Below are 23,239 nucleotides of genomic sequence, written 5' to 3'. Positions count from 1 at the left end.
CTGCTTCTGGACTGGTCACTGGTCAGCTCTGAGCACTGGACAAACAAACATGGGTCTGTTTGCTGTCAGCTGGGTAAATATAACCTTAGGCCAGGTTTTACCCTACTTATCTTAAACGCTGACCTGAGGCACCAGAAGTTATGTTTTGGCTTCTGAGGGAGCTGGTTTTAAGCATGTGACCTGACTTGCCATCTTTGTAGAGCTTTTGAGAAAGTTCTTTTGCTGATGTTAGGGTTTGAAACAGTCTGATCTCAAAGACTTGCTGTAAAATACTTCATCATGTCGGTGTTTGAGTTGAACTGAAAGATGATGTTTGAGTGAACAGCTTGCCAGTATCATTGCTGCGGTGCTGCTGCTGAATGGACTTTTGTCCTTCCAGACTTTATAACAGTCACCCCCCCATCTATCCTGTGCATGTAACAACTAGTGTTGTCTACCACTACAGGCTACAGGAGGTCATCATTGCCATAACTATCATCCTGCCCAGCAGTCAGTCTTGCTATTCGGGTTCTCTTTCAGTGCTCCCTGGTTTTCTTTCTAGGGCTGTATCGTATTTCCATTGCCTTTCCTAGATCACTTCTCCTATTTTTCACAGTGGATGGGATCACAACAGAAGAAGACAGAGAAAATCTAGTCCTTTGAGAAAGGACCCAGGGCAGAGGAAGTCAATCAACCTGTTTGAAATCTTACTGCCCTTCACTAAGGGAACCAAAAGGATCTTCATCTCTTCTGTGGCAGCAGGATCAGCTTTTCTGTCTGTCTTCTGAAAGTTTTGTAGGGCACATGAACATAATGGAAAAAGATGGATCTCTTCATGATCTGGATACTGACACTAGATAAAGCAAAACTTCGTTTGTTGTATGTGCTTTAAACAAAAACCAAACCAGACAAAAAAAACCCCACAAAATCCCCAAACCCCTCCCAAATCTGCAAGTTTTGGTTTTAGAAAATGTAGTTCTAAGAACTAGTACTTCCTCAAATCCTGCTTTGTATTTTGTACTAAAGGTTGAACAGACACTAGTAATTCAGTCATTTATTCTGAACAGTATAAAATGGCAGTAACTTAATATTTTTATTGCTCCAGTTCCTTAATAGGGTATGTTTCTGAACTGTAGGAAAGTACAAAATGTTTCCATCTAAATGCTGGATTTCACCTCACTGAAGTGTTACTTATTTGTGCAGTATCATGTGGTAGACAGTCTTTCATGTCTCTCAAGAGGTAGTGATTTAAGAAGCATCAGATTTCACACTGAAATGTATGAGCTCATAAATTCAAGACAACTAAGAAGTTATTACTTCTTTAGAATTGAAGTCAGTTACAGCCCTAAATCAATTATTTTTTTTTAATTAGATTAGCCTGAAAGTACTGGTGTTTTAACTGATGCATTTACAGTTGTTAACCTATCTACTGTCCTTTAGTTCATGGCTTTGAAGCCTATTACAGCTTTTCTGAATATGAACTTAAAACTGTTCTAAAAGCCAGGCGCTTGCAGATTTGCTGTAAAATGCTTTTTTTAATAACTGCATTTTGAATGGAAATCCGAACAAGTTCAAACCCTGTGAATCAGAGTTAAACTCATACGGGGGATTCCCCTGCACTTACATTAGTCCTCTGCTCTACAGCAGAACAGCATATGAGAAGACCCCGGCTCTATCAGAAGATTCACCTTTATCTCTGCTGCCCTACCAACTACAGAGTAATCCAAAATCAGGCTGGAAGGGACTTTTAAGTCCAGCCCCTGCCCCAAGGCAGGATCAATCATACCTAGACAACTGTCTGTCAGAAATGGGTTCACATGTTCCTAAAATCTTCATGTGATGTGATTCCTTCTCCTCCCCTGTTAAGCATTTTACTTCAGTGCATACCTACCCTGTAGAAAGTCTGTAACGGGAAGCCCCAGGGTGTGACCATATGTGACCCTACCTTTCTATTTATTTTTTTTTATAATTGTGTCAATTATAATGTGGCCCCGTCATTGACTAGTTGCCAGTCTGCTTTTCAGTTAAAGCTGCTGCTGTCCTTATCTTGCTTTCTTACCCTTGGATAAGAAAGGATACCAATTCTTGTTCATGTTGAAAATAAAGTCTTGGATGCCAAGGTTCAGGTGGCTTGTTTTGGGCTAACTAGAGTTGTTTTACATCTAAGGAGTCTTTTGTTGCCAAGCATATTTTTTGTTAACAATCTGGTATTTGGACATGTGCTTGAAACCATCTTGTGTACCCGGGTACGTGGAATGAATGTCTGCAGGGGGAAAAGGGGCAAACAACCTGATGAGTTTCTGCTCCCTTGTGTGTATCCATCCCATACGGTTTGGGTTCCTGCATCACCTCCAAGTGTTTCAGGGTCAAATCCCACTCAATGTCACCTCCCTGCTGTGGTGCCCAGCCAGCTGTTCTCCCTGTGACCCTAGCTCCTGGGGGCTCCGGTGCTAGTCATGCTCTAACATGATCATGTCAATTATAAGTGTCTATGCTGTTGGGTTGTTTTTGTGGGTTGTGTGTGGTTTTCTGTGTGTGGGGGGGTTTTTTTCCTTTTAATTTTCCTATTTAAAATGATGAAAGTGCTGACGCTGCACTGAAAGGTGTGCAGTAGCCTGGGGACTCCATCAGTAACAGCTGTGTGTACGTGTCTCATGTTTCCCTGCTCTCCCAAACCCATACAGCAGCGTGCAAGGGTGTGGGTCTCCTGCCCAGCTGCTGTTCCTGCCTTTACCCTTAGATGTGGGTAGTAACACTTTCTAAAAGACTGAAATAAATATGTTCTCCCCCCACCATCTTTGCAGTTTGAAATGATGCATTTTTATTTGTCACCTTGTCTTAATTGCCTGGTATATTGGTATATACACATGCTATCCATCTTTAAAGTATCTCAGAATAAGCGTCTAAAACTACCTTGCCATTCTAGGGGGGAGTACGATGTAAAAGTCCAAAATGCTTGCAGTCAGGTATTTGCATTTGAAATATGTAATAACTTATAATTTTTTTAAATTACCAAACCTATTTAACACATGAAAAACTTTATCTATTTGAGCTAAATCGTAATGGTTAATGATATCAGAAGCAACCTTGATGTTCTGATGTAATAATTTATCTGATATTAAAAATACTATTTTATTTCTCTGCTTGTTTCACTAGCTGAACTCCCAAACTCTGCACTCAAAATGTCACATTTTTTAAATGCAGGTGGTGTAGTTCCCCAGGTTCATGTGTGTCACTCTTGTTTACTGAGTAGAATGCACAGGAGTGTCTGACATGGAATACAAAAGAAATAAGCTGCCGTGTCCTTAATAAAAGGTGCATCTTCAGTCTTCCAGAACAGAAGTATAGACCTAAAGCCTACAGAAGGCTAAACTAGCATGTCAATACAAAAGGCTATATACAAGTAATAATAATTAGCACTGAAATGTTAATGATAGTATTTTAAACACTATTTTGCTTAAAATATAATCCAACTTTGATATGGATTCTATAAAATGGAGGCAATGACAGAAACACAGCAGTCTGAATGCATCCGCAAATGGAGCAAATAGATGCAATCTTGTTTTGATAACTTCAGTAACCTCAGCTTTGCTGGTAATGTTGGGGGGGACAGAATTGGTTGTAAAACTGCAGTGTTTAATTTGCAGAGAGATTACTTTAGCATAGGTACCTTTTTTTTTGTCTGAAGTCAACTAGGTTTTTACAACAATCTTTTTGTTGTTATTATTTAGATGTGGTAAAAATATGGAATAGTTGTATTTGACTGTACAGTCACTAGCTATAGTAATAATGCTTTGAAATCTATGTTTCATTTAATTAGATTTCCAAGTCTCCTTTTCAGGTATTTTTAATGTCTGTCTTTATACAGGTAACCTGAATGCTGTTTAAAATCCACATGTACCTACTTTATGTAGGTTGATGTTAATCAGGCTTTGCTTTAGAAATACGACATTCTAAGGTGTCTCAGTAAATTGAAAATAAGACAATTATGCCTGAAGTCTTTTCTGTGAAGTTCTTTTTCTAGTGGATTATAACTATAGATGATAATGAAAGTATTTGTATAAATGGATTAGGCACCAAAACTTCTAAAAAAGCTGCTTTTCTGAAATTTGGAGCTCTTTGTCTCTTAATTCTGTGAAGATTTTTATATTCCCACAAAAAGCTGGACATAATGTGGTTCTTGCCACAGGAGTGCTGGCAGTCTGGGTCCAGCTTGTGAGATAGTTCGGCGCTCTGAAAGCTGCTGCTACGTATCCTTTCCATGAGAGGAGAGGATTGCTGTCACTTGACTCTGGGACTGTTCTACGGAAGCGCTTCTTTTAAATTGTTGGCTAAATTGTATCACTGAAAAGCTGAGACCACTTAAAGTGCTGTCAATTATATGTGTATAAATAGAGGAACAGAGCCAGGGTTTGTGGCATGTTTGGAGATCATCACTTAACTGCAGAAGATGAAGAGCGTCCTTGTAGCAGTCAAAGTGGTTAAGGCGTCTAAACAGTTTACCTGCTACTTGAAGCCCTGTTGAATCTACTGGAAAGAGGGAAGTCACGGAACTCTTGAAAATAACTTTCTACCTCAGTTGTGGTTAGGGCAAGGCTGCAGGGCACTCCTGCTTGTGGCAGCTGCAGCACGACAATGAAGTACAGCTTTTGGCGATTAGGTGATGCAAGATGAAGGTAGGAGAGGAATAGGCGCCTAGGGTATTGATTACATGCTGTGAGCTACCATCACAGAGCTCTGTCTCGGTTTGAATGAGGAGCCAGTTGAGAGCTTATGGGTCAGGATTAACAGGACCGCCGATACAGGAGACATTGTGGTAGATGTCTGCTACAAACCATATGATCAGGAAGAAAAGGCCTGCTTCAGACAACTGGAAGAAGCCTCACGTTCACAGGCCATTGTCTTCATGGCAGGGCTTCAACCACATCGATATCTGCTGGAGGGACAGCACAGGAGAGCACAAACAGTTCAGGAAGATTCTGGAATGCATTCATGGTAACCTCCTGACACAAGTGGTTGAGGAGCAGAAGAGGGGATATGCTGTGCCAGGCCTCATGCTTACAAACAAGCAAGAACTGGTTGGAGATGTGAAGGTCAGGGGGCAAGCCTTGGCTGCAGTGACCATGGGATAGTGGAGCTGAGGATCCTGAGAGGAGAAGCAAGACAAAAAGTGGGATCACAACCCTGGACTTCAGGAAAGACAACTCTGGTCTGCTCAGGCCAAAATCTGCTTGGAAGAATCCCATGGCATAGGGTACAGCCTGGGAATGAAGAGAGGTATAAGAGAACTGGTCTAGGAGAGCTCAAGACTGATCTATTTACATTTGCAGGAATTTACATTGTCAGAAATCTTCATGTTAAGATTGCCAGGGAGGAAATGATTTCTTGATTATGTTTTGAATATGCAGCAGCCAGAATCTAGTCAGGACATGGGAAGTTGTCATTGTGCAGCGGTGGCTTTCAAACTTCTTAATTCTGCAATTCCTTGTGCTTGGTGGCTACCATCAGACTCCATACTTGCTACTGGGAGGGCTCAATGCTGCTCCCTGTGACAGCATCTCCAGCTGCTTTTACAGAAGGTGGCTGCGTGTTGCTGAATGGCTGCTAATCCTGGACCTTCTCCATGCCAGTTTAAATCTTTGGCTTTCATCTTATAGTGCTCTACTTGTATAGGACAATACCACTTATTTACTGTGTTGCAGTGCCTTACTCCGGGCCATGCTTTGTTTCTTTCACCTCCCAGTGCAAAGAAATCCATGGCCTTGGCAGCAATTCCCATTGCTAGTGAAGGAGAAGGTATTTTGCAAGGTGGTGTTTTGGGGAGTTTCCTAGAAGGTGGTACAGGTGAGTTGCTACCTTGGCATATCTGAGAATGGATAGGAAGAGTCTGGGTAGATGCCAGCATTTCAATATAGGTAAATGAAGTTATGCGCTTAGATGAGCGTGGACGTGTGTGGGAGCACAGATGGCAGATAGCATGGTGGAAAAGCCTGTACAAAAACACAGAGCCACAGGGTTTAAACAGATAAAAATCCCTAGCTTTCCATGTACTGGCATTCAAGGGATTGTGTCATATGAGCACAGCTTCTTAATTAGGGGCAACTAGACCTCAGTCACCTTGTTTGGGGATCAGTGTTGTGTGCTGCAAAGAGAGTGTAGTATGTGTTTGTCTTTGTGTAGCTCTTTAAGAGTTCACAGGTTGGTCAAGTAGCTGTTATGTGTTCTCTGAACATGTGCTTGAATAATGTAATGCCCGTTACCTTTAAGCCTTTAATTCAGTACAACGCTTCCAGCAGGTGGGTTTTAAAAATTAACAACTGTCATGTTCTGATCAGGCTGTTAAAAAAGACGTCTAATACAGTTTAAATTGGAAGTCAGATTAGTAGCAACCTTGTTCAGGTGCTCAGGCCTTGGAATAAAGGTGTACTGTTTACTGTTCTCTACAAAAAAGGCACAGAAGTATACAGTGTCACTTAAAATGCGTGGAGGTGTACGCTAACCTTCTTGCACTGATTCTTTGAGAGAGACTGTGGTAGCTTTAAAACCACATCTTATCTGCTCACTGTTTGATCTTCTCTTTCTCAGGGCAAACAGAATAGCTTCAGACCTCTCCAGGCTCTATAACTGACAGCAAGTGAGGTTCCTGTTTAATGGATTGTTTAGAGCTTAATTTTCCCCCTGTTCTTCAGGGAATTGGTGTCTCTGGGAAAATAATTGCATGCTTGATGAGGACAGAAACTTTATTGCAGTGGTCCAACAACCTGAATACAATTGTGACACTATACGAGAAACTTCAAGCAAATAGCCCATTCAGAAACCTTACGTAACCATGGCAGGTTTGAGTTTCCAGCAGATTTGAGTGTGCCTTTTTGATTATCATCTGATGTGAGAGGAGGCTTAGAGTTTCAGGTTCACAATAAACCCATTCAGAGACGCTCTTTTATTAGCTTGAACAGTATCTGCATAGTTCTCTTCATCTTTGGCTTTACTAAAAGAAACTATTTAAACTTAACCAACAAGCAGGGATCCTGGAATTATAAGCAGAGTATCATTTTGTTTTGATAAGGCCATCTATTACTTTGGACTCTATCTGGAGTTCTTAAATGACCCCGTTTATCTCTTCTGCATCGTGGAACTTCTAGTACTGTTCCATGCAACTTGTTTTTTAAGACTTCAAATTACTTTTAACCCATTTACTCGGTTAAAAACTCTGGCCCTGGACATTCCTGCCACAGAGTCTGTCTGAAGCTGCAGGTATTAAGTGTAAATTTTGGGTTACATTAAATGTACAGCCTTTTCCCCTGTCCTCATGTGCAGTTCAGCATAACAGGAAGGACAGCATGAGGTACTGGCAGGTGGGAGAAGGTTGGAGTTGGAAAAGAGCAGGTATTTTCTGGGTGTTTCAAGGGGAAAGCTGAGGTTTTGTGAATTTGGGATCCTGTTTGTATTTCTTTTAAACCCTTCCAAAAAACCCAGAAAACAAACTGGCTTTGCCCCTCTGTTTTCTTCCCATAGACTGAAGTTTTTCCTGTTGATTGTGGGATCTATTGTAGTTATTCTCTCATGTTCTTGTTGTTCCCAGCCTGGTGAACTTCTGCATGCTCTTCAGGCAACTCCTGGAGATAATTTTGAAATTCTAGTGACTCTACATTGTGGCTCTTGGCTTATACATGTGAAATTTTACACAATACTGCAGAGCTGAACGTGCTCAATAGCCTTTGAGCTTATAGCATGCATTCTACTTCAGAAGTCTTTCTCAGAGTTGACATGAATGGAGATATTTAAGCTCTTTAAGAGTGAGGATCACTGAGAGATGTTTCAGTGCAGGTTCTAGAACTGTACCTTGGAATCTCCTGCCGTAGTTCTGGAGATTGTAAGTTTGTCTTCTTTTGAGATACACCTATTCACTTCCATCTTGTCTGAGAGACAGTATTGACTTCTATCATGTGAGATCCTATTTAAAAAATGGAGGCCAGGTCTTACTCCTCCATACTGCGTTATCTCTGTGCAGGAGTAAAAGTCTATATTTTAGACAAAGCGGAATCATTTGGTTTATGTTAAATTGTTAAGTCTCCTGTGGTGTTTGGTAGTCCATCTTCTGCTATAGAGAAACTTTTGAGCTTTTCATTTCTTTATATGTGGGAAGGTATTTTTGTTTTATGGCTCGCCGGTATATCTAGGCTGATTAAAATAGGTGGTTTGTGCCGAGTTCCTAGGTGTCAAGGTGGGATCAGTGAAGTCTGAAATATGTGAATAAATACTATTGAACTAGAAGACTTCTAATACTGATATTATTATTTTTTTTATTCCAGGAATGTACTCCGGAGAACCTGGAGCTGAAAAAGAAGATTTTCAGTCAGTTAGATCTTGTTGTTGGTGACAATGTTATCTTGAGCAGCTCGACCTCTTGTCTCTTACCCAGCAAATTGTTCACTGGCCTTAAGCATGTTAAGCAGTGTATTGTGTCACATCCTGTAAGTATGATGGCATGTTTTGTTTTTGTAGTAGTAGTAGTAGTACAGGTGTTCAACTAAACTGCCCCAAACTCTTTTCTGCAGACTGGAAGATATAGAAGGCTATTTGGAGTGCTTGTGTGCCATCGTTAGTGTGCAGGGGCCTGACTTTGTCAGAAGAGCTTCAGTTTGGTCAATCTGTGAGCAGCAGCATCTACTAAATTGAGAGGATGTACGCATGTTTCATACTGTTGGCTCAAGATAAGCTGTGTAAGCTGTTGTGCTCATATTGTTGTGTATTACTCAAACTACTGGCTCTCAAAATGTATGAATTCTTTGTTTTGAAGACAAACCTATAAAATTCCCTACTTTCTTCTTGTGGCATCATTAGTCTTTCCTAGTATCCTTTTTCAGCTGCTGTTGGGTAACACTAAGGATCCAAATAGTGAGCTGCATATGCTTATCAGGTAATATCAATAAAAGATGGAAAGTTTTGAGCCTGGTTTCTTCAGTTAGGATGCAGAAGCAGTATACCCCAAGAGGAAAAGCAGGAGGATGAAATGGAACAAATTGTACTTGGAGCTGAATTTGCATGCTGTGTGACCAGCTGGGACAGGGCAGTGATGCAGAAATGGCATGACTAGGGGTGGCAGCAGAACCTCGAAATGATGAAGGGCACCTGGGAGCCTCTGTAGAGGTCTATGTGGGGCTGCCAGACAGCAGTTTATCACAGCTCTCCTCAGTATGGAAGAGCATTTTGTCTTGATCACTGGGATTCTTACTGCTTCTGTTTTCCACTACTCAATAGCTAATGAAGTTGTTAGTCTAGTGTTTAACAGATCAGTTCAGAGGACTGTTGTTGTGAAGGTTTGCAGTATCTGGAGAAAGGTCTGCAATGTGGTAACGACATGTTGTCTGTCCAGGGCATCCCTCAAGGTAGAGAGTAAATGTCAGTTCCCTGGGCATGCTCAAGAGTGGCAGCATGAACGCAAAAAATACAGCGCTACTTTACTGTAATGTCTGTACGGCTACCTGTAGCCTAATGCTGCACTGTCAAAGCATTTGGTTAGTCCTTTTCTGACGCCCTTCCACTACCACCATTGTGCCTTGGGGTGATTGGGAAGCAAAAGGAACAAAAGGATTGGTTTCTTTCTTCATAATTAGTTTTCATCTCCTTTTAATTAAAGAAGAAAAAAAAAAAGTCAGACTTCAAACCCGTGTCTAGGTTTAGCTTTCCTCCAGTCTAAAATTCAGTAGTTCCTTATCTCCTATTTCTAGGGTTGTAACTTTCTGTAGTGCAAGAGAAGAGATAATGTCTCTTCTAGACTTCTGTATTAGGTAACTGTAGCTATGATATTTTTTTAAGCAATTCCTGGGCTTCTGCCTGTTCTCTGACTGTTTGTCAGTCTTTACATTACTCTTTCTTACTGTTTTCCCAAGTTGGTCTGTACCAGTTGACTTGTTTAGTCTGAGCTGCAGTCTTTATGGGAGCCACTTCTGAAACCAGGTTTTATCAGATCTGGAAAGGTACCTAGTCCCTGCGTAAACATTTTCTAGGTTGCTGTTGTAAGGATTTTCCAAAACAAATACACTGGAGTGCCTTAAAATGTCTAATTGTTCTGAAATGGCTTTGCCATCCAACCGAGACTACTTTCTTGGTAATCTCAGCTTCACTCAAAGGGGAGTGTACTGGAGAAGCTGCGAGCCAGTGTAGTCTTCCAGGGGCCTTTCTGCATCTGTTATATCAGGAAACATGCTTGCTTTGTTGGCTTCTGGTGGATTTTGTTTTAACCATGGCCTTACAAACAGCTTGAACACAACATGGGCAGGGGGACATGGGGACAGTAGGACGTGGGGAATGGTGGCTGCAGGAAGCAAGCAGCTCTGGAAAACACTATGAAAACAAAAAGTTTTGATATACCAGAAAAATTAAAAGCTAAAGTTGTCAATCCTCTGGCACAGGTGAGTGTGTTGGGGAGAAATGAAATGAAATGCCCAAAGGGCAGGAGCTCATCCCTTTGCTTAACGTAGCAATAGGTTCAGTAATTAGAAAAAAAAAAAAGAAATCCCATAGCACAGCTGTGTGATATAAATGCACGCAATACGTGTAGGTACAGCTGTTCACTGCAGTTTCATGCAGTGTGTCGGTGGAGGTTTTCTGCAGAGGGGTTCATTTCTCATGTGCTGTGTATACCTGCTAGGTCACACAGCTAGAAATAATCAAGTAGAGAAAACTGTTTCCCATTGAGTGAAGTTCCTTACCGGGTAATCAAATCACCTTAAAAATTTACTAACCTATATCTGTTAGATTTTTAACTCCACTACTCCTGTTGGAAGTTGTTTGTGTCTTAATTTTTGTTTCAATCTTATTAACAGTCCATTAAAATTAATTTGATGTGTGTTGGCAGCTTCTGTGTATCTTAATTCTTTTTCTGTGTTTACTTTGTCATATCCGTTCTTAGCTTTCATTTTGTTAGGGTGAGTAAGGTGAACTCGTCTGTTCCCGGAAAAAAGGCTTTGCATTCCCCTTCTCATTTTTAGAACCCTTCCCCCACCCCCAATTTAATCCATGTTTTACCACTTTCAGTTTTTACCAACATCTATTATCTCACTCCTAAAAAATTGTCTTCCTCCATCTCCTCAGTGTGCTCATGAGCACACCCGTATACTCCCTGTGCCAAGTTCATGAAACAGAATATTTCAGTAAGATGACTGTCAACACTAATCTTGGAATAAATTTATAATAGCCTCAGTCTCTCTCAACAATTAACTTGTCCTCTTCCTGATTGAAACCTGTGATACACTTACGGGTTAGACAAGCCTTCAGAGAACTTATTGATGCTTGCAGGGGTTTGGGTCTTGCTAAATTGCCTGGCACCACACCTGCAATGGTGTCCATCGCACTGTTCTCAGCATTGGTAGCGACACTGCCAAAGAGACTGATGTGAGAAAGGTTATGTTGGAACACAGGGCACTTTAAAGGGGATGAAGTAAGTGTGTTACATCAGTAGTTAGAGCAGACATAGCCTACAACGGGTTATGTTGGTCAGACCTTACTGTAAAAGGAACCATGTAAGTATGGAAAAGAAAGAACATACAGAGAGGAAAGACTGCCTGCACATTGCTACACGACTAAATCCTGTACTTGCATTTACATGAGCACAGTTAAGAGCGATTGACTATAAGGGAGGATGGTGAAAGAATCAGTGCTTAATTACTATCCTTTAAATGTCAGTGTTATTTCTGGTAGTAACTTTTGATAAATTAGCTCCTTCTATTGCCTGGGAACTGGACGGGGGGCTGAGTTTAACAGGTTAAGAATACGTCTGAAGGACTGCTGCTTTTGGAAAGAGTATGCAGGCAGTCTTACTGCCTGTAACACTATGACCTGAAGAACTTTTAGCTGTTTCTAGGATGTTCCTTAGAATTTTTTCTTTATTACTTCAAAAATACATTACACAAAGGTCTTGACTTGAAGAGAAATTACATTTAGGAAGAGTCAAGGAGAGGTAACATTTTTTTTTAAAGTAGGTACAGTGTTTGAAGGTAACCTGTTCTGCAGCTTTTTCAAAGTATGTTTTATGTGATACCTATTACTGTGTTTAGCATATATTTACAGGCTTGGGCCAGTAGCAGCTTATCTATGAAGTGTTGCATCTTACAGCTGGTGTTTAGCAATGATTTTGTTATAAAGTTCTTGAATATCTGAAAGGAAATGCCTTGCTTCATTTGGAAAAACAGGTGGTGGCCATATGTCTTACAACAACAAACAGCCTTGAATATTGAGAAAACATTGGTTACTCATGTCAGTATAAAGTCTTCTAGTACTGTTTGAGTGCTGTTATCTTTAGTGTAGCTCCATGAACTTTGCTGGGGTTAAACAGAATTAGATTTAACGCAAGATTAATTATTTTTTTTAATTTGAATTAATACACCAGCTTTTATCGGATTGGTGAAGTCTTTCAGGGTCTGAAGATCAGGCTTACTGTGTTCACTGGAAAATATCCACAGTAGTAGCAAGCTCTAGGGATGCTTCGTATTAACTTGTTCTGTTAATCTGTTGATAGTTGACATTTTTCTTTTGTGTTTCTTCTTGAGGTGAATCCACCTTACTTTGTGCCGTTGGTTGAAATTGTTCCTCATCCAGAAACAGACCCTTCTACTATAGAGAGAACATATGCCCTGATGAAGAAGATTGGTCAATCTCCTGTCAAACTAAACAGAGAAACTGAGGGCTTTGTTCTGAATCGGCTCCAGTATGCAGTGATAAGTGAAGCCTGGAGACTTGTGGGTGTATGTATTTTATTATTTTTTTTCCAATTTCTATACACACAGACTGCCTGTTTTGGAGATGTGACAAACGAGATTGTGTATTTCAATTTTCTATAAATTTCTGTTTTCTTTATTAAATTGTCCCTTATGAACATGAAATATATACTAACATGTAAATTAAAAACAGTAAGCAGTTATGTTAGTTATAAATAGCAAAGACTGAGAAAAACAGTGATATGATCATAACAACTACCCTTTATCCCACTTTCTTTTCAGAATACTGTCATTTTCAGGGCAATCGAAAGAAAAACCTTAAAAGCACAGAAATCAAAATACCGGTTTTTTCTTTTTTCTAAGTTGTCTCATAATTTCCTATTATTTTCTGAATGTTGCTGGCCTACTCTGCAGTGGTTATGAAAATAATATTTTAAATGGTTTTCTCTTTGGTCTTTCAGGAATTGTACTCATAGGTTCAACAGTTACTTGATACTTGTAGTTAAAGACAAATTTCTCCTCCTTCTGCCCCTGCCCATTCAGACTTCTAGCTGAGAATCATTTATTTGTGCCCCTTCAGCTTTTCCCACAGTTACCTGTTCCTTGCTGCAAAGACTGATCTTTCATCAGGAAGAGCTGAATTATGAGTCTATTGCTATTGTGTTGAGAAGAGATTCAGTTGGGCTTGAGTAGGGCTTACTTTTTTGTCATGGAGAGTGTTTTGGTTTTTCAAGCTGTTGAAAACAACCATGCACACAAATATAGGTAAAGATCTTAAAATTAAGGTAATATTAACATATCATAAACAAAGCAACTAGTTTTCCAAAACAGTATCTAAACGTAGTTGATGAACTGATTTTGCTTATCTCTAATTAGCTTCTACTAGCAACACAATACGACAATATAAAGGAGGTGGTGAATAATAAGTAAAGCAGTACCGTTAGGAATCCATATGAATGGGTTCAGGGAACATTTAGACACACTCATGTTAGAGGAAAACCATGCAGAAGCAGCCTTCAGCTGTCGAAGTCTCAAAGACTGGGCTGCTGGGACCTGAGGCAGCGCGTATCATTGAAAGTATCTCTCTGTATTTGATCTTCAGTTACAGAGAGCATATAAGAACACTTCATGGGATACTATTGGAAAAGAGGTATTGATTTATGAACTGTATGGACGCTTTATGTGTGTGTGGTGGTATGTGAATACTAACAAAATAGTGCTTGAAGCACTGAGAGATAATAAAAGTTGCTCTTGTTGTGCATCATCAAAGTTTCCAAGTTATTCTGTTTTTGTATAATTTTATTGCTTTTCAGGCAAATACACATTTAAATTGTAACAACTTTGATGGCTGTATTTCCATTCCAGAAGCCTGGACAAAATAGAGCTATCAAAGGTGTATAGTTTCAGCTGTGTGACTTCAGGCTACACACTGCCTTTGATGGGAGGAGAATCACTGCAGATAGGTGAGAGCTGCAGGCCTGGGGCAGTCTCTCTCTTTCTACTGTTGTGTTGCCAGCTTAGTCGTTTTTATTGCAAGTCACGTTCTTTTGGTGTTTACACTTTCAAACTGGGGAAAAATACTTCTTGCTTCTGATTGTTAAGTCACTTTTCAGTCCTTATTGTTGAAAACGTCAGCCTCCCCAATTCTCAGTCTTTGAGAGGATCCTAAAAAACAAGTTTTACTTGCATTGATTCCTTCTGCTAACAAATGTTCCTTACTGTAAGAAGCACTGGGAGTGGAAGATAAACTACAAAAATTAGTAGGAGGGACATATTAATAAAGCATTCTTGTCCAAAATGACCACCCTATTAATCCTTTTGTGGTTAGATATGTAAATTGGATGAGGCAATCCAAGTCAGCTTGGATGCAGAACACAGACATTCTTATGAATACCACAAACACTGTGGTATTTTGCTAATAGTTGTATATTGCTTTTGACTATTGTAAAAGAACAATGAGACAGAGCCATAAAATATAATTTCAGGCTTTTATTAGTGGTTGTAAAGGTCTGAACAAGTATCTTTGTATGTCTGCAGTTATATGTCATAAAACTCATCAGTGCTTCTATTTCTGTTACAAGTTTTCTTTAGTTTCAACATGGTGAATGCTTGAGAAAAATCTGCGTCATTGCTGGAGGACTGTTGTACGTGCACTGCAGTGTATCAGTGCTTTGCCACATAGCAAAGACATAGGTATTACAGATATAAATGCTATGTATGAACCAGGAGAGAAACATAGCAGCAGTCTCCAAGTGTTTTGAAGCAACTTGAAATGATCTTAAATCAGCCCCTTCATGTAAACAACTATCTGGGTTTTTTTTTGAGGATTTTGCTGAGATGCAGGCTTAAAAGTTCTCATCTCACCTCAAAAATATTTATAGTAAAGTCAGGGGAGTAATCTTACACATGTCCACATATACTTTTATCAAAGTTCGAATTCAAACACACTTGCATGGACCAAAACAGTCTCATCATTTCTGTTTTGGTTTTTTTGGGGGGGTTGTTTTTGTTTGGTTTCGTTATTTTTCCCATCAGTTGAGCTTATTTCATTCAAGAAACTAGTGGGAACTTCCCCGATAGAAGTATTTATGTACCGTTAAAAAAGGCATTGGTGGTAGGACAGACATGCAGGTACAGCTGTACTAACAACATTTATCTGGAAAACTTTATCACAAATGGCTGAGCAGCTTGCAGGATAAGTTTTAGTTCCCAAGTGTAGCTCGGCAGCTGACGACCTGCCAGTCTCTCTCTTTTCTTTAGCAGAGCTGTGGTGGGGACAGGGGTGATACGATGGGAGAAGGGCTCTGATACAGAGCACGAACATGGGGCTGTATAGAAAGCAATGTGGTAAATATGGTAGCTTGCTGGGTGATGCTTGGACCCAACTTCTGCCATGTGGGTCCAAGAGTAGGAGAGGCTATAACACAGCCAGAAATCTGAAGTAAGGGCCTGCCAGCAGCTTGGGTTCAGGCTCAGACTCCACATGGTGCTCAAACTGCATGTGGGCATGGATGCTGGAGCAGAGGAGCATCATAATTCAGGGCAAAGTGATGAAAGTAGTAACGAGAAACCTGGGTATCGGGATACAGTTTGTCTTTGCCAAAGATGCTGGTATCCCCGGGAGCATACACGACGGGGCTGAGATTTATAAGCTGGGCACTAAATGGGTGCTGTGAATGAAGGACTGGGCCAAACGTGGGAGCGGGAAGTACAGAGTTAAGATAGCAACAGATTTGGAGACCTGAAGATTAAGATACCGATTTGTAGGAAAGTAGCAGAATGAAAACTCGTTTGGAGACATACAGTTGGGTGCTGAGAACTTTGGCCATGTGGATAATTAGGAACGTGGATTTAAGGATGTAGACGTTTGAACTTTACAAGAAGTTAGAAGCAAAGACCATAGATTCATTTATAAGTCTAAAAGAAGGAATTGAAGCAAGGGGTCCTCTTTGAGGGAAGAGTGCTACAATGAGGTGTTTCATTTTGGATCCAAGTTAGTCTTTGTGTGGCAAGATTTCTTTTTGAACATTGTTTTCACTTGCAAGTCGTGAGCGCTTGGGCAGTGGAGGTGTTTGTGGCAGAAACATTTTGCATCACGTTATCTCTGTCTCCCCATGCTCCACATTTAGTCCATGAAAAAGCAGATACAGGGAACACTCCTGTCTGTCTCTTTAAGGTCGTGTGTCTGAGAACTTTCTGTAGGACCTCATAGAGTGTGTGTGACTGACGTTCTTGTAGGTGTCTTATTTATGTTTTTAATTCTTAGGTCTCTGGTAGAAGTGTTGCAAAGCTGATCATGATGCAAGTAAAAGATTGTACTGTGAGATGCTGAGGTTGAAGATCCTTATTCCTGTCTTTTCAACCCTAAATTTTGATGTTAAAAGTTTGGAACCATTAGAATAATCTGTAGCCAGTAACAGGAAAAATATCTCCAACAGCTTTTTCTGTTATTCCCTGTTACCGTTTATTTACTTTCTCGTGTCTCCATTGACAGTGGTCACTGGTATATCTGATTCCATTCATAACCCTTGGAGCAGAGACTTACTGCCTTTAGTTGTCTGGGAAGCACCCTGTGCACTGCTGACACTATTACTTTTGTACTTTTACCAGTACCAATCCATTCTATAGTAGCTTGGAATTATGTTGCAAAAGAGTGTTGGTTAAATAGCTTGACTTGGTCATGTTCTGAAGGTAAAGTTTTGGTTGACTTCATCCAGAAAATAACAACCAAACACTTTAACTAACGCTTTAGATCACAAGTCTCAAACTTTACTCTGAATATCTAGGACTATCCTTTTACCGTGGATTGCTGAGTGGAAGCTTATCTTGGTGAAATATTTTTCTAAGCATCACATGGAATTTGCAAGGAGGTCATGAAATACAGCAGCAGAGTTAGTAAGGAGAACATGGCAGTTTTTCATCCCTGATCTAATTTAGGAGTTTCAGCTGCTTTTAAGAACTTGATAAAACTATTTTTTGTGATGGATTGTATTATAAGTGTCTTAAGAGTCTGTATTTTCCTGTGTATAAGCTTTTGATACTGTCTTAATGTATATTTTTTTTCTTTAAAAGTGGGTCGTCTTCTACATTATAGTAATTGTAAAAGACAAGAAGAATGTGCAGTCCTGCCATTTTTGTTAATCTTGGAAAATAAACAGTCATGGTTTGGCTGTGTGTCCACTTCAGTTTGTTTTCACAGCAATCAGGTGCATTGGCTTCAGTCCCTAATTTATGTAGCTGTCCCTTCTCAGGTGACTAGCTTGGCAGTACTTAAATGCTGGCAAGACTTTTGTAATTCCAAATACCTTATTATTAATAATTGTATTATAGAGTTATCCAGAGGATCTTTCCAAAAGATCAAAGGTAAGGTAGAGGGTTAAACATCTAGTTACAGTGCCCCGTAAAAGAGGGGTATCATAAAAGGAAGGTTAAAAGGCCAGGGAGAAAAATAGTGTTGATACTAAGTGTTTCTTACAGGGTGAGGTGAGTGAGGGTGCCATGGAAGAAGGAAGATAAAGGCCAGCAAAGTGAGGAGGTGTGAAGTGTGTAGGACAACAAGTTTCTCAAACATGATGAAATGCAAAGAGATGGAGCTGGTAGAGGGATCTAGGAGAAAAGTCATATGCTCAAAATGACAGGACTGGAAAAAGATGTCATCAGGGCGTGGATGGAAGGGACTTGATTGAAGTGATAGTGAAGAGAAGGGTGTAACAAGTGCTGCTGAGACAGAATGCATATATTAGTAGCAATCAAAAAAAATACCGGATTTAGGAGATACAGAGGATGAAGTGGGAAATTTGGAGACAGAAAGTATGTGGTCTGGGCTGGAGTAGAGTCCAAAATAACTCTATAGACAGACTGGAGTGAGTAGGAGAACATGATGAATTGGTAATATGAGAAAAAGGGAGATTGGTTTTTTTTTTTCCATGTCACACTTAATATGATTACAAACCAATTCGGTGACAGAAGTTGTGATGTGGGTGTGACTCACAGATGTAAAGACTGTTGATTAAAACCAAGCAGGTTGGCTCGGGGCCTAAAGGTGGAGACTGCAGAACCACCACAGGTTTTTGGAAAGGAGAAAAGGGTCCCTGCATAGCAAGAAGCACTAATGAAATACCAAAGGAGCATTAGGACAATACTGTAGCATCACAGGAGATTAAAATCCCCAGGAAGATGAGATTGTGGTATATAAATGGTGCCATAAGAAGTCTGGAGGATTCTGAGCTCGTCTAGATCTTGACATTTGACTGGCCATTGGGGTCACTGAGGATTTTGATGGAATTTATTTTAAATTAAGATCTTAATTCTGTGAAAGCTTCTGGTTAAGTCTAACACACTTCCTCTTCCTTCTGACAAGTGCTCGAAGGGAAGGCTTACAGGAAGGTTACCCAGGATGAAGTGGATGAAAAATCCCCCTGGGAAGATTGTTTCACACCTAGGCTTAATGAAACTGGGTTGGAACTCTTTCTTGTTTACTTCTTAGCATAAGCAACCATCCTTGTGGAGGACACCTTGATGACCTTGCACCCACCCTGCTGAATCATTCCACCAACTTATGATCTCCTTAACATAAGTGGGAGTAGGGTTATTCCCTAGGGGAGGATGGTCTAATTTGTTTCTTATTTATGTGTTTTTAATTTCTGAAGAGAAAAACTAAAAAGCATTTATTTAAGAGGGGCTATGTGACAAGGAGAAACTGAGCTCACATGTATAGAATAACATATCCCTCAAATGGAGGGATCTGTCATGTTTTCCTGTGGCAGCAGGAATTTTTGCCTTTTAGCAGCTGTAACCATAAAATTACAGCTATAGGCAAAAGGCCAAGAGCAAAGAACTCATCTCATGATTGAGAGGGCACCTGGTTTTCAAATTTCAGTACCAAAGCTGAGGACTATGGTAGCAAAAGAAATAAATCTATTTTTTAATTTGAAAATCAATTTGCAATGATTCTGAAGTGTTTCAAGAGCCTGTTAACTCTTTAATGCTATGTTTACAGCTTTTAACTGCTGCTGTGGTTCAAATGCTTCTCTGGAACTTGTGGTTAATCTTTTGTCCACAAATCCATGTCAACCAGGAAAAAAAAAATCACTCATCAAGCACAGCTTTACCAGCACAGCTCATTGTTTGGATGAAGCACTCCCAACAGAAGAGTGCTTTTGTTGACTTTGCTGATGACATTCAGAGAAGTTGTGTTGCCATGTCAGGGGAAAAAACTTTCACAGAACGTATGGTGCCTGTGTTAGTTACACTGATGCTGGTCTGTAATCTGAATGCTGTCTGAGGTTTTCGTTTAGTCCTGTCTTTATGCAGACCGTCCTGTCTGACTCTAGATTAGTTACTTTACCATGCCTATGCCTTATCTTTATGTTGAAGAAAATAATACTTCCTTATCCCTGCCATTTTATGTCTAATTAAATTGTTACCAGAGCTGCATGTTCCATATATGGTGGGTAGATCTCAATAGTTACATTATTGTTTCCTTTTTAAGATAGAGTTCAAAAGCCACCTGCAACAGGGATTCAGCCAGGCTTATTTCTGTTAGGAGCAATGCCTACTAACAGATCAAGACTCAAGGTTGAGTCTTATAAAAGGCTCTATTTAATCCTGAGATGATGAAACTTCATGTCTGTAGCCAGCTGTAGAAGTTATGTTGCTCCTTGGCTTATAACTTTCTTTTAAAGTAACAGTAGATGATGTAGTTGATGAACACAGCAGAATAGCGTGGGTGAGATTCAGCTCACTTAAGGTGGGATTTCTACAATGTAGGCATTGACATCCAAGCTCCTTGCTCATCTTCCAGTTGGTGAGGAGAATTAGGCCCTTTTAGGACACAACTCATCTTACCTATTCTAGATGCCTGCTTTAGGATCATAGAACGGTTTGGGTTGGAAGGGATCTTAAAAGATCATCTAGTTCCAACCGCCCTGCCATGGGAAGGGATACCTTCCACTTCACCAGGTTGCTCCAAGCCCCATCCAGCCTGGCCTTGAACACTTCCAGGGAAGGGGCATCCACAGCTTCTCTGGGCAACCTGTTCCTGAAAGATGCTGATTTCCTTTTTCTCCCTAATGATTATAAAGAGTCTAGATGTCTAGCTCAAATGTCAGTGTCTAGAACAGGTAAGGAGAGCTGTCCTGCATGCCCGTAACTCGAGCTGATCACTGTGTGATACAAAAGAGCATCCACCTGCGAGATGGAAATTTAACAGAAAAAGATGTGTCTTTGGCCAAGCAGATGAGTATACCTACTTGTATTCTGCAGCTCAGAGGGGCTTGTGGAGAAAGAGGCGCACTGATTCAGGAAGGCACCTTAAGGTAGGGTGAGAAGACAAATTAGAAGCAATTCAGCATGTCTTTCACCTTCTTGAACAGAAGGAAATGTTTTTATGTTTCTGGGAATAAAGACAAGTTCTTGAAACCAAGCTTTATCTGATGGAAGCAGTTAGAACAGGTCTTAGTTAATTCCTGTCATTCTAGTAGGTGAAAAACAACCTCATATAATAAATATTATTCTTCTCAAGTAAATCTCTTAAGGTAATGAACTGTAACATTTATTTTTTTCTTACAAGCCTTCGTGTGCTTGCCCTAACCTGATGGGGGCGTTGGCTTTCTTGTAAGTGCTACCATGTGGGTGGAACAGCAGTGCTCAACTTTTTAACAGGAGAAAAGCTTCGTTTTGCATGCTCTGTATCCTGCCAGCTCTGAGACGTGAGGCTGGCAGTGAACTTGAGAACCTGGGCAGGTTGAGGCTGGGTAGGCTGAATGTTCAGTGAATTTTGTGGGAGGGAGTGGCAGCTGCATTGCCTACATGTTTGGTCCCAGGCTTTTTTGGCCTCAGGAGTAGTATCCACTGGTGCACCCCTGTTCCGACAGTTGTGACTCTGCCCAAAAATCCAGAACTAAGAGAATATGAAGGGAGGTGTAAGATTTAGACAAAACTCCTGTATTTAAAAGGACTGGTGTAATACTTGGATTTGATATAAACTCTTTTGGTCGTGTGCTATTAAGAGTGTCATGTTTGCTCTGTGTCCTTCGATTCTCAGTTTCTGAGGAAATAGTATATTGGTTAACATGAATGGCTCAGTTTCATTTTAGTACATGAATTATTGTAAGTAATAAGTATCGGGCAAACTAGTGTGTACAAAGAGTACATACTGTATGAAAAAGTATTAATTTATAAAAATGTATTAGTTTATAAATTTAAAAATAAGATACTGTCAAAAAGTGTCAAAGTGTATTTGGATTATGAAGTACTGCAAGATTGGATATGTGAATGAGTGTTTATACTGAATCATAGGAAGGCTTGCATAATAGATGGACATTTCTGGCAAACAGTTGTGTTTCTGTTTGCAAGCTGACTGCTGTTTCTAGCCTTAATTTTTATGACTTCTTTAATTTTTTAACTGTGTATAAAAAGCAGGCAATTTTGCATTAAACCCAAACATTCACAAATCTTCCTTCCTGTTCTACTTTTGCTACTTAGGAAGGAGTAATATCTCCTACTGATCTAGACCTTGTGATGTCTGATGGATTGGGAATGCGATATGCATTTATTGGACCTCTGGAAACCATGCATCTTAATGCAGAAGGTAGGTAGTTAAAGTGATATGAATATGAAGGGAAGGCTTATGTTGCACATGACTCTGGAAATGTTTTATAACAAACCAGGTTAAGATTGCTGCAACTATGACTCGTCTCTCTCTTTATTGTCATGATAAGAAAAGGAAAATTTATCTAAAACTTGAGGATGGATGGAAAGAAATGGATATTGACTATCGTATTATAGGTGATCAGGTGAAAGATGACAAATCATTGCAACAGTAGCTCTGTACTTCATTTTTTCCACGATTTGTCCCAGTGCTTTGCAAACATTGCTGTACCCATATTTCAGGACTGTCTGAGTGTCAGGAAAAGAAAGTATTGAAAAAGTTTATCTGATAATCCGATGCCAACAGAAACTCACTTTCTGTTGATGAGCGCTTACCCCGACCCCGAATTCATAGCAAAGACTCAAGTGTAAATGTCACTGGTGCTAGTTTGCTTTAAGCTGACTTAGGTCCTGAGTGAAGTAAAATTGCTTCTGTCCACAAAATACTGTGCGTACAAAGTTGACTTGACAAAGCAGTCAAGTAACAGTTCGACATCTGACTTGCGTAATCGAGACAGATTTTAGATGCTTTTGGAATAGTATACATGAATCCCAGCTAAATAAAAAGTGAATTGTATAAAATGAAATAAAAATTACAGATTAGGGTTACAAAGATTTGAATTTAAGAAAACATGAAAACTTCAAGAAGTGAAGGTAAACTAAATACAACTTTTTAGCTCTTTATATTCTAGGCTCTGTCTTTATTCTGTTTTTGTATGATCCCTGACATGGTAGGCCCCTGCTCCATTACTGGATCTTTTAGGCAGTGCTGCAATGCCTAATAATGAAATAGAAATAAGAAACCAAGATCATAAGCTATCAGTGTGCAATGAGAAGTGTTATCTTATGTCTGCTGGTTGGTTAGTTACTTGGCAGAAACTTATGTCTCTTAAGGCCGATTTGACATGAATGTGCAATTGTGGATCCTCCACCAGAGTCTTTCATCTTGTCAGTTTGGTTGTATATCAGCAAATTAAATGTCACAAAATGTTTGCTTTATGCATTGTTAGGTAAACAACATTCATCCTCTAAACAGAGGCACCTTCCTAATGGTTTCTCTCTTTTGATCTATTAATACCTGGCAGTTTCCTGTCCTCTCTAGCGGTTCTAGACTTACTCAATATAAACCGTAAGCATTCTTTACATAGAACAGAACAGATGCATGTAGTACTAGCCTTAAGCACAGCAATCTACCTGGCGTCTTGCAGGCCAGGGTTGTCCAGTCCTGTCCCCACCACTCCACTAAGCTGCCATGCCATCACCTGCAGGAACCAGCCATGCACAGGGTCTTCTGTCAGAGTAACTTGCCAAACTGCCTCTATTAAAACATAAAACCAAAACAAAATGCTTGTTAATACCAAAAATATTTTAATCTGTTTTAGAAATCAAAT

General features: G+C 39.9%; 1 protein-coding gene across 4 annotated transcripts in view; it reads left to right on the top strand.

Moving 5' to 3' along the window:
• The window catches only part of CRYL1 (crystallin lambda 1), a 63,700-nt gene that overhangs the window by 21,265 nt on the left and 19,196 nt on the right, over nucleotides 1-23,239 (top strand). For all 4 annotated transcript variants that reach the window (XM_063330955.1, XM_063330950.1, XM_063330962.1 and 1 more), the window contains 3 exons: nucleotides 8,292-8,453; nucleotides 12,531-12,725; nucleotides 21,684-21,789. In XM_063330955.1, the coding sequence (XP_063187025.1) occupies nucleotides 8,292-8,453; nucleotides 12,531-12,725; nucleotides 21,684-21,789 (463 nt within the window). The remainder of the gene's footprint in view (nucleotides 1-8,291; nucleotides 8,454-12,530; nucleotides 12,726-21,683; nucleotides 21,790-23,239) is intronic.

This window comes from Chroicocephalus ridibundus, chromosome 1, assembly GCF_963924245.1.
Source record: "Chroicocephalus ridibundus chromosome 1, bChrRid1.1, whole genome shotgun sequence".
NCBI lineage: Eukaryota > Metazoa > Chordata > Aves > Charadriiformes > Laridae > Chroicocephalus > Chroicocephalus ridibundus.
Note: the sequence above shows the minus strand (reverse complement) of the source record. Positions and strands in the feature narration are given on the sequence as shown.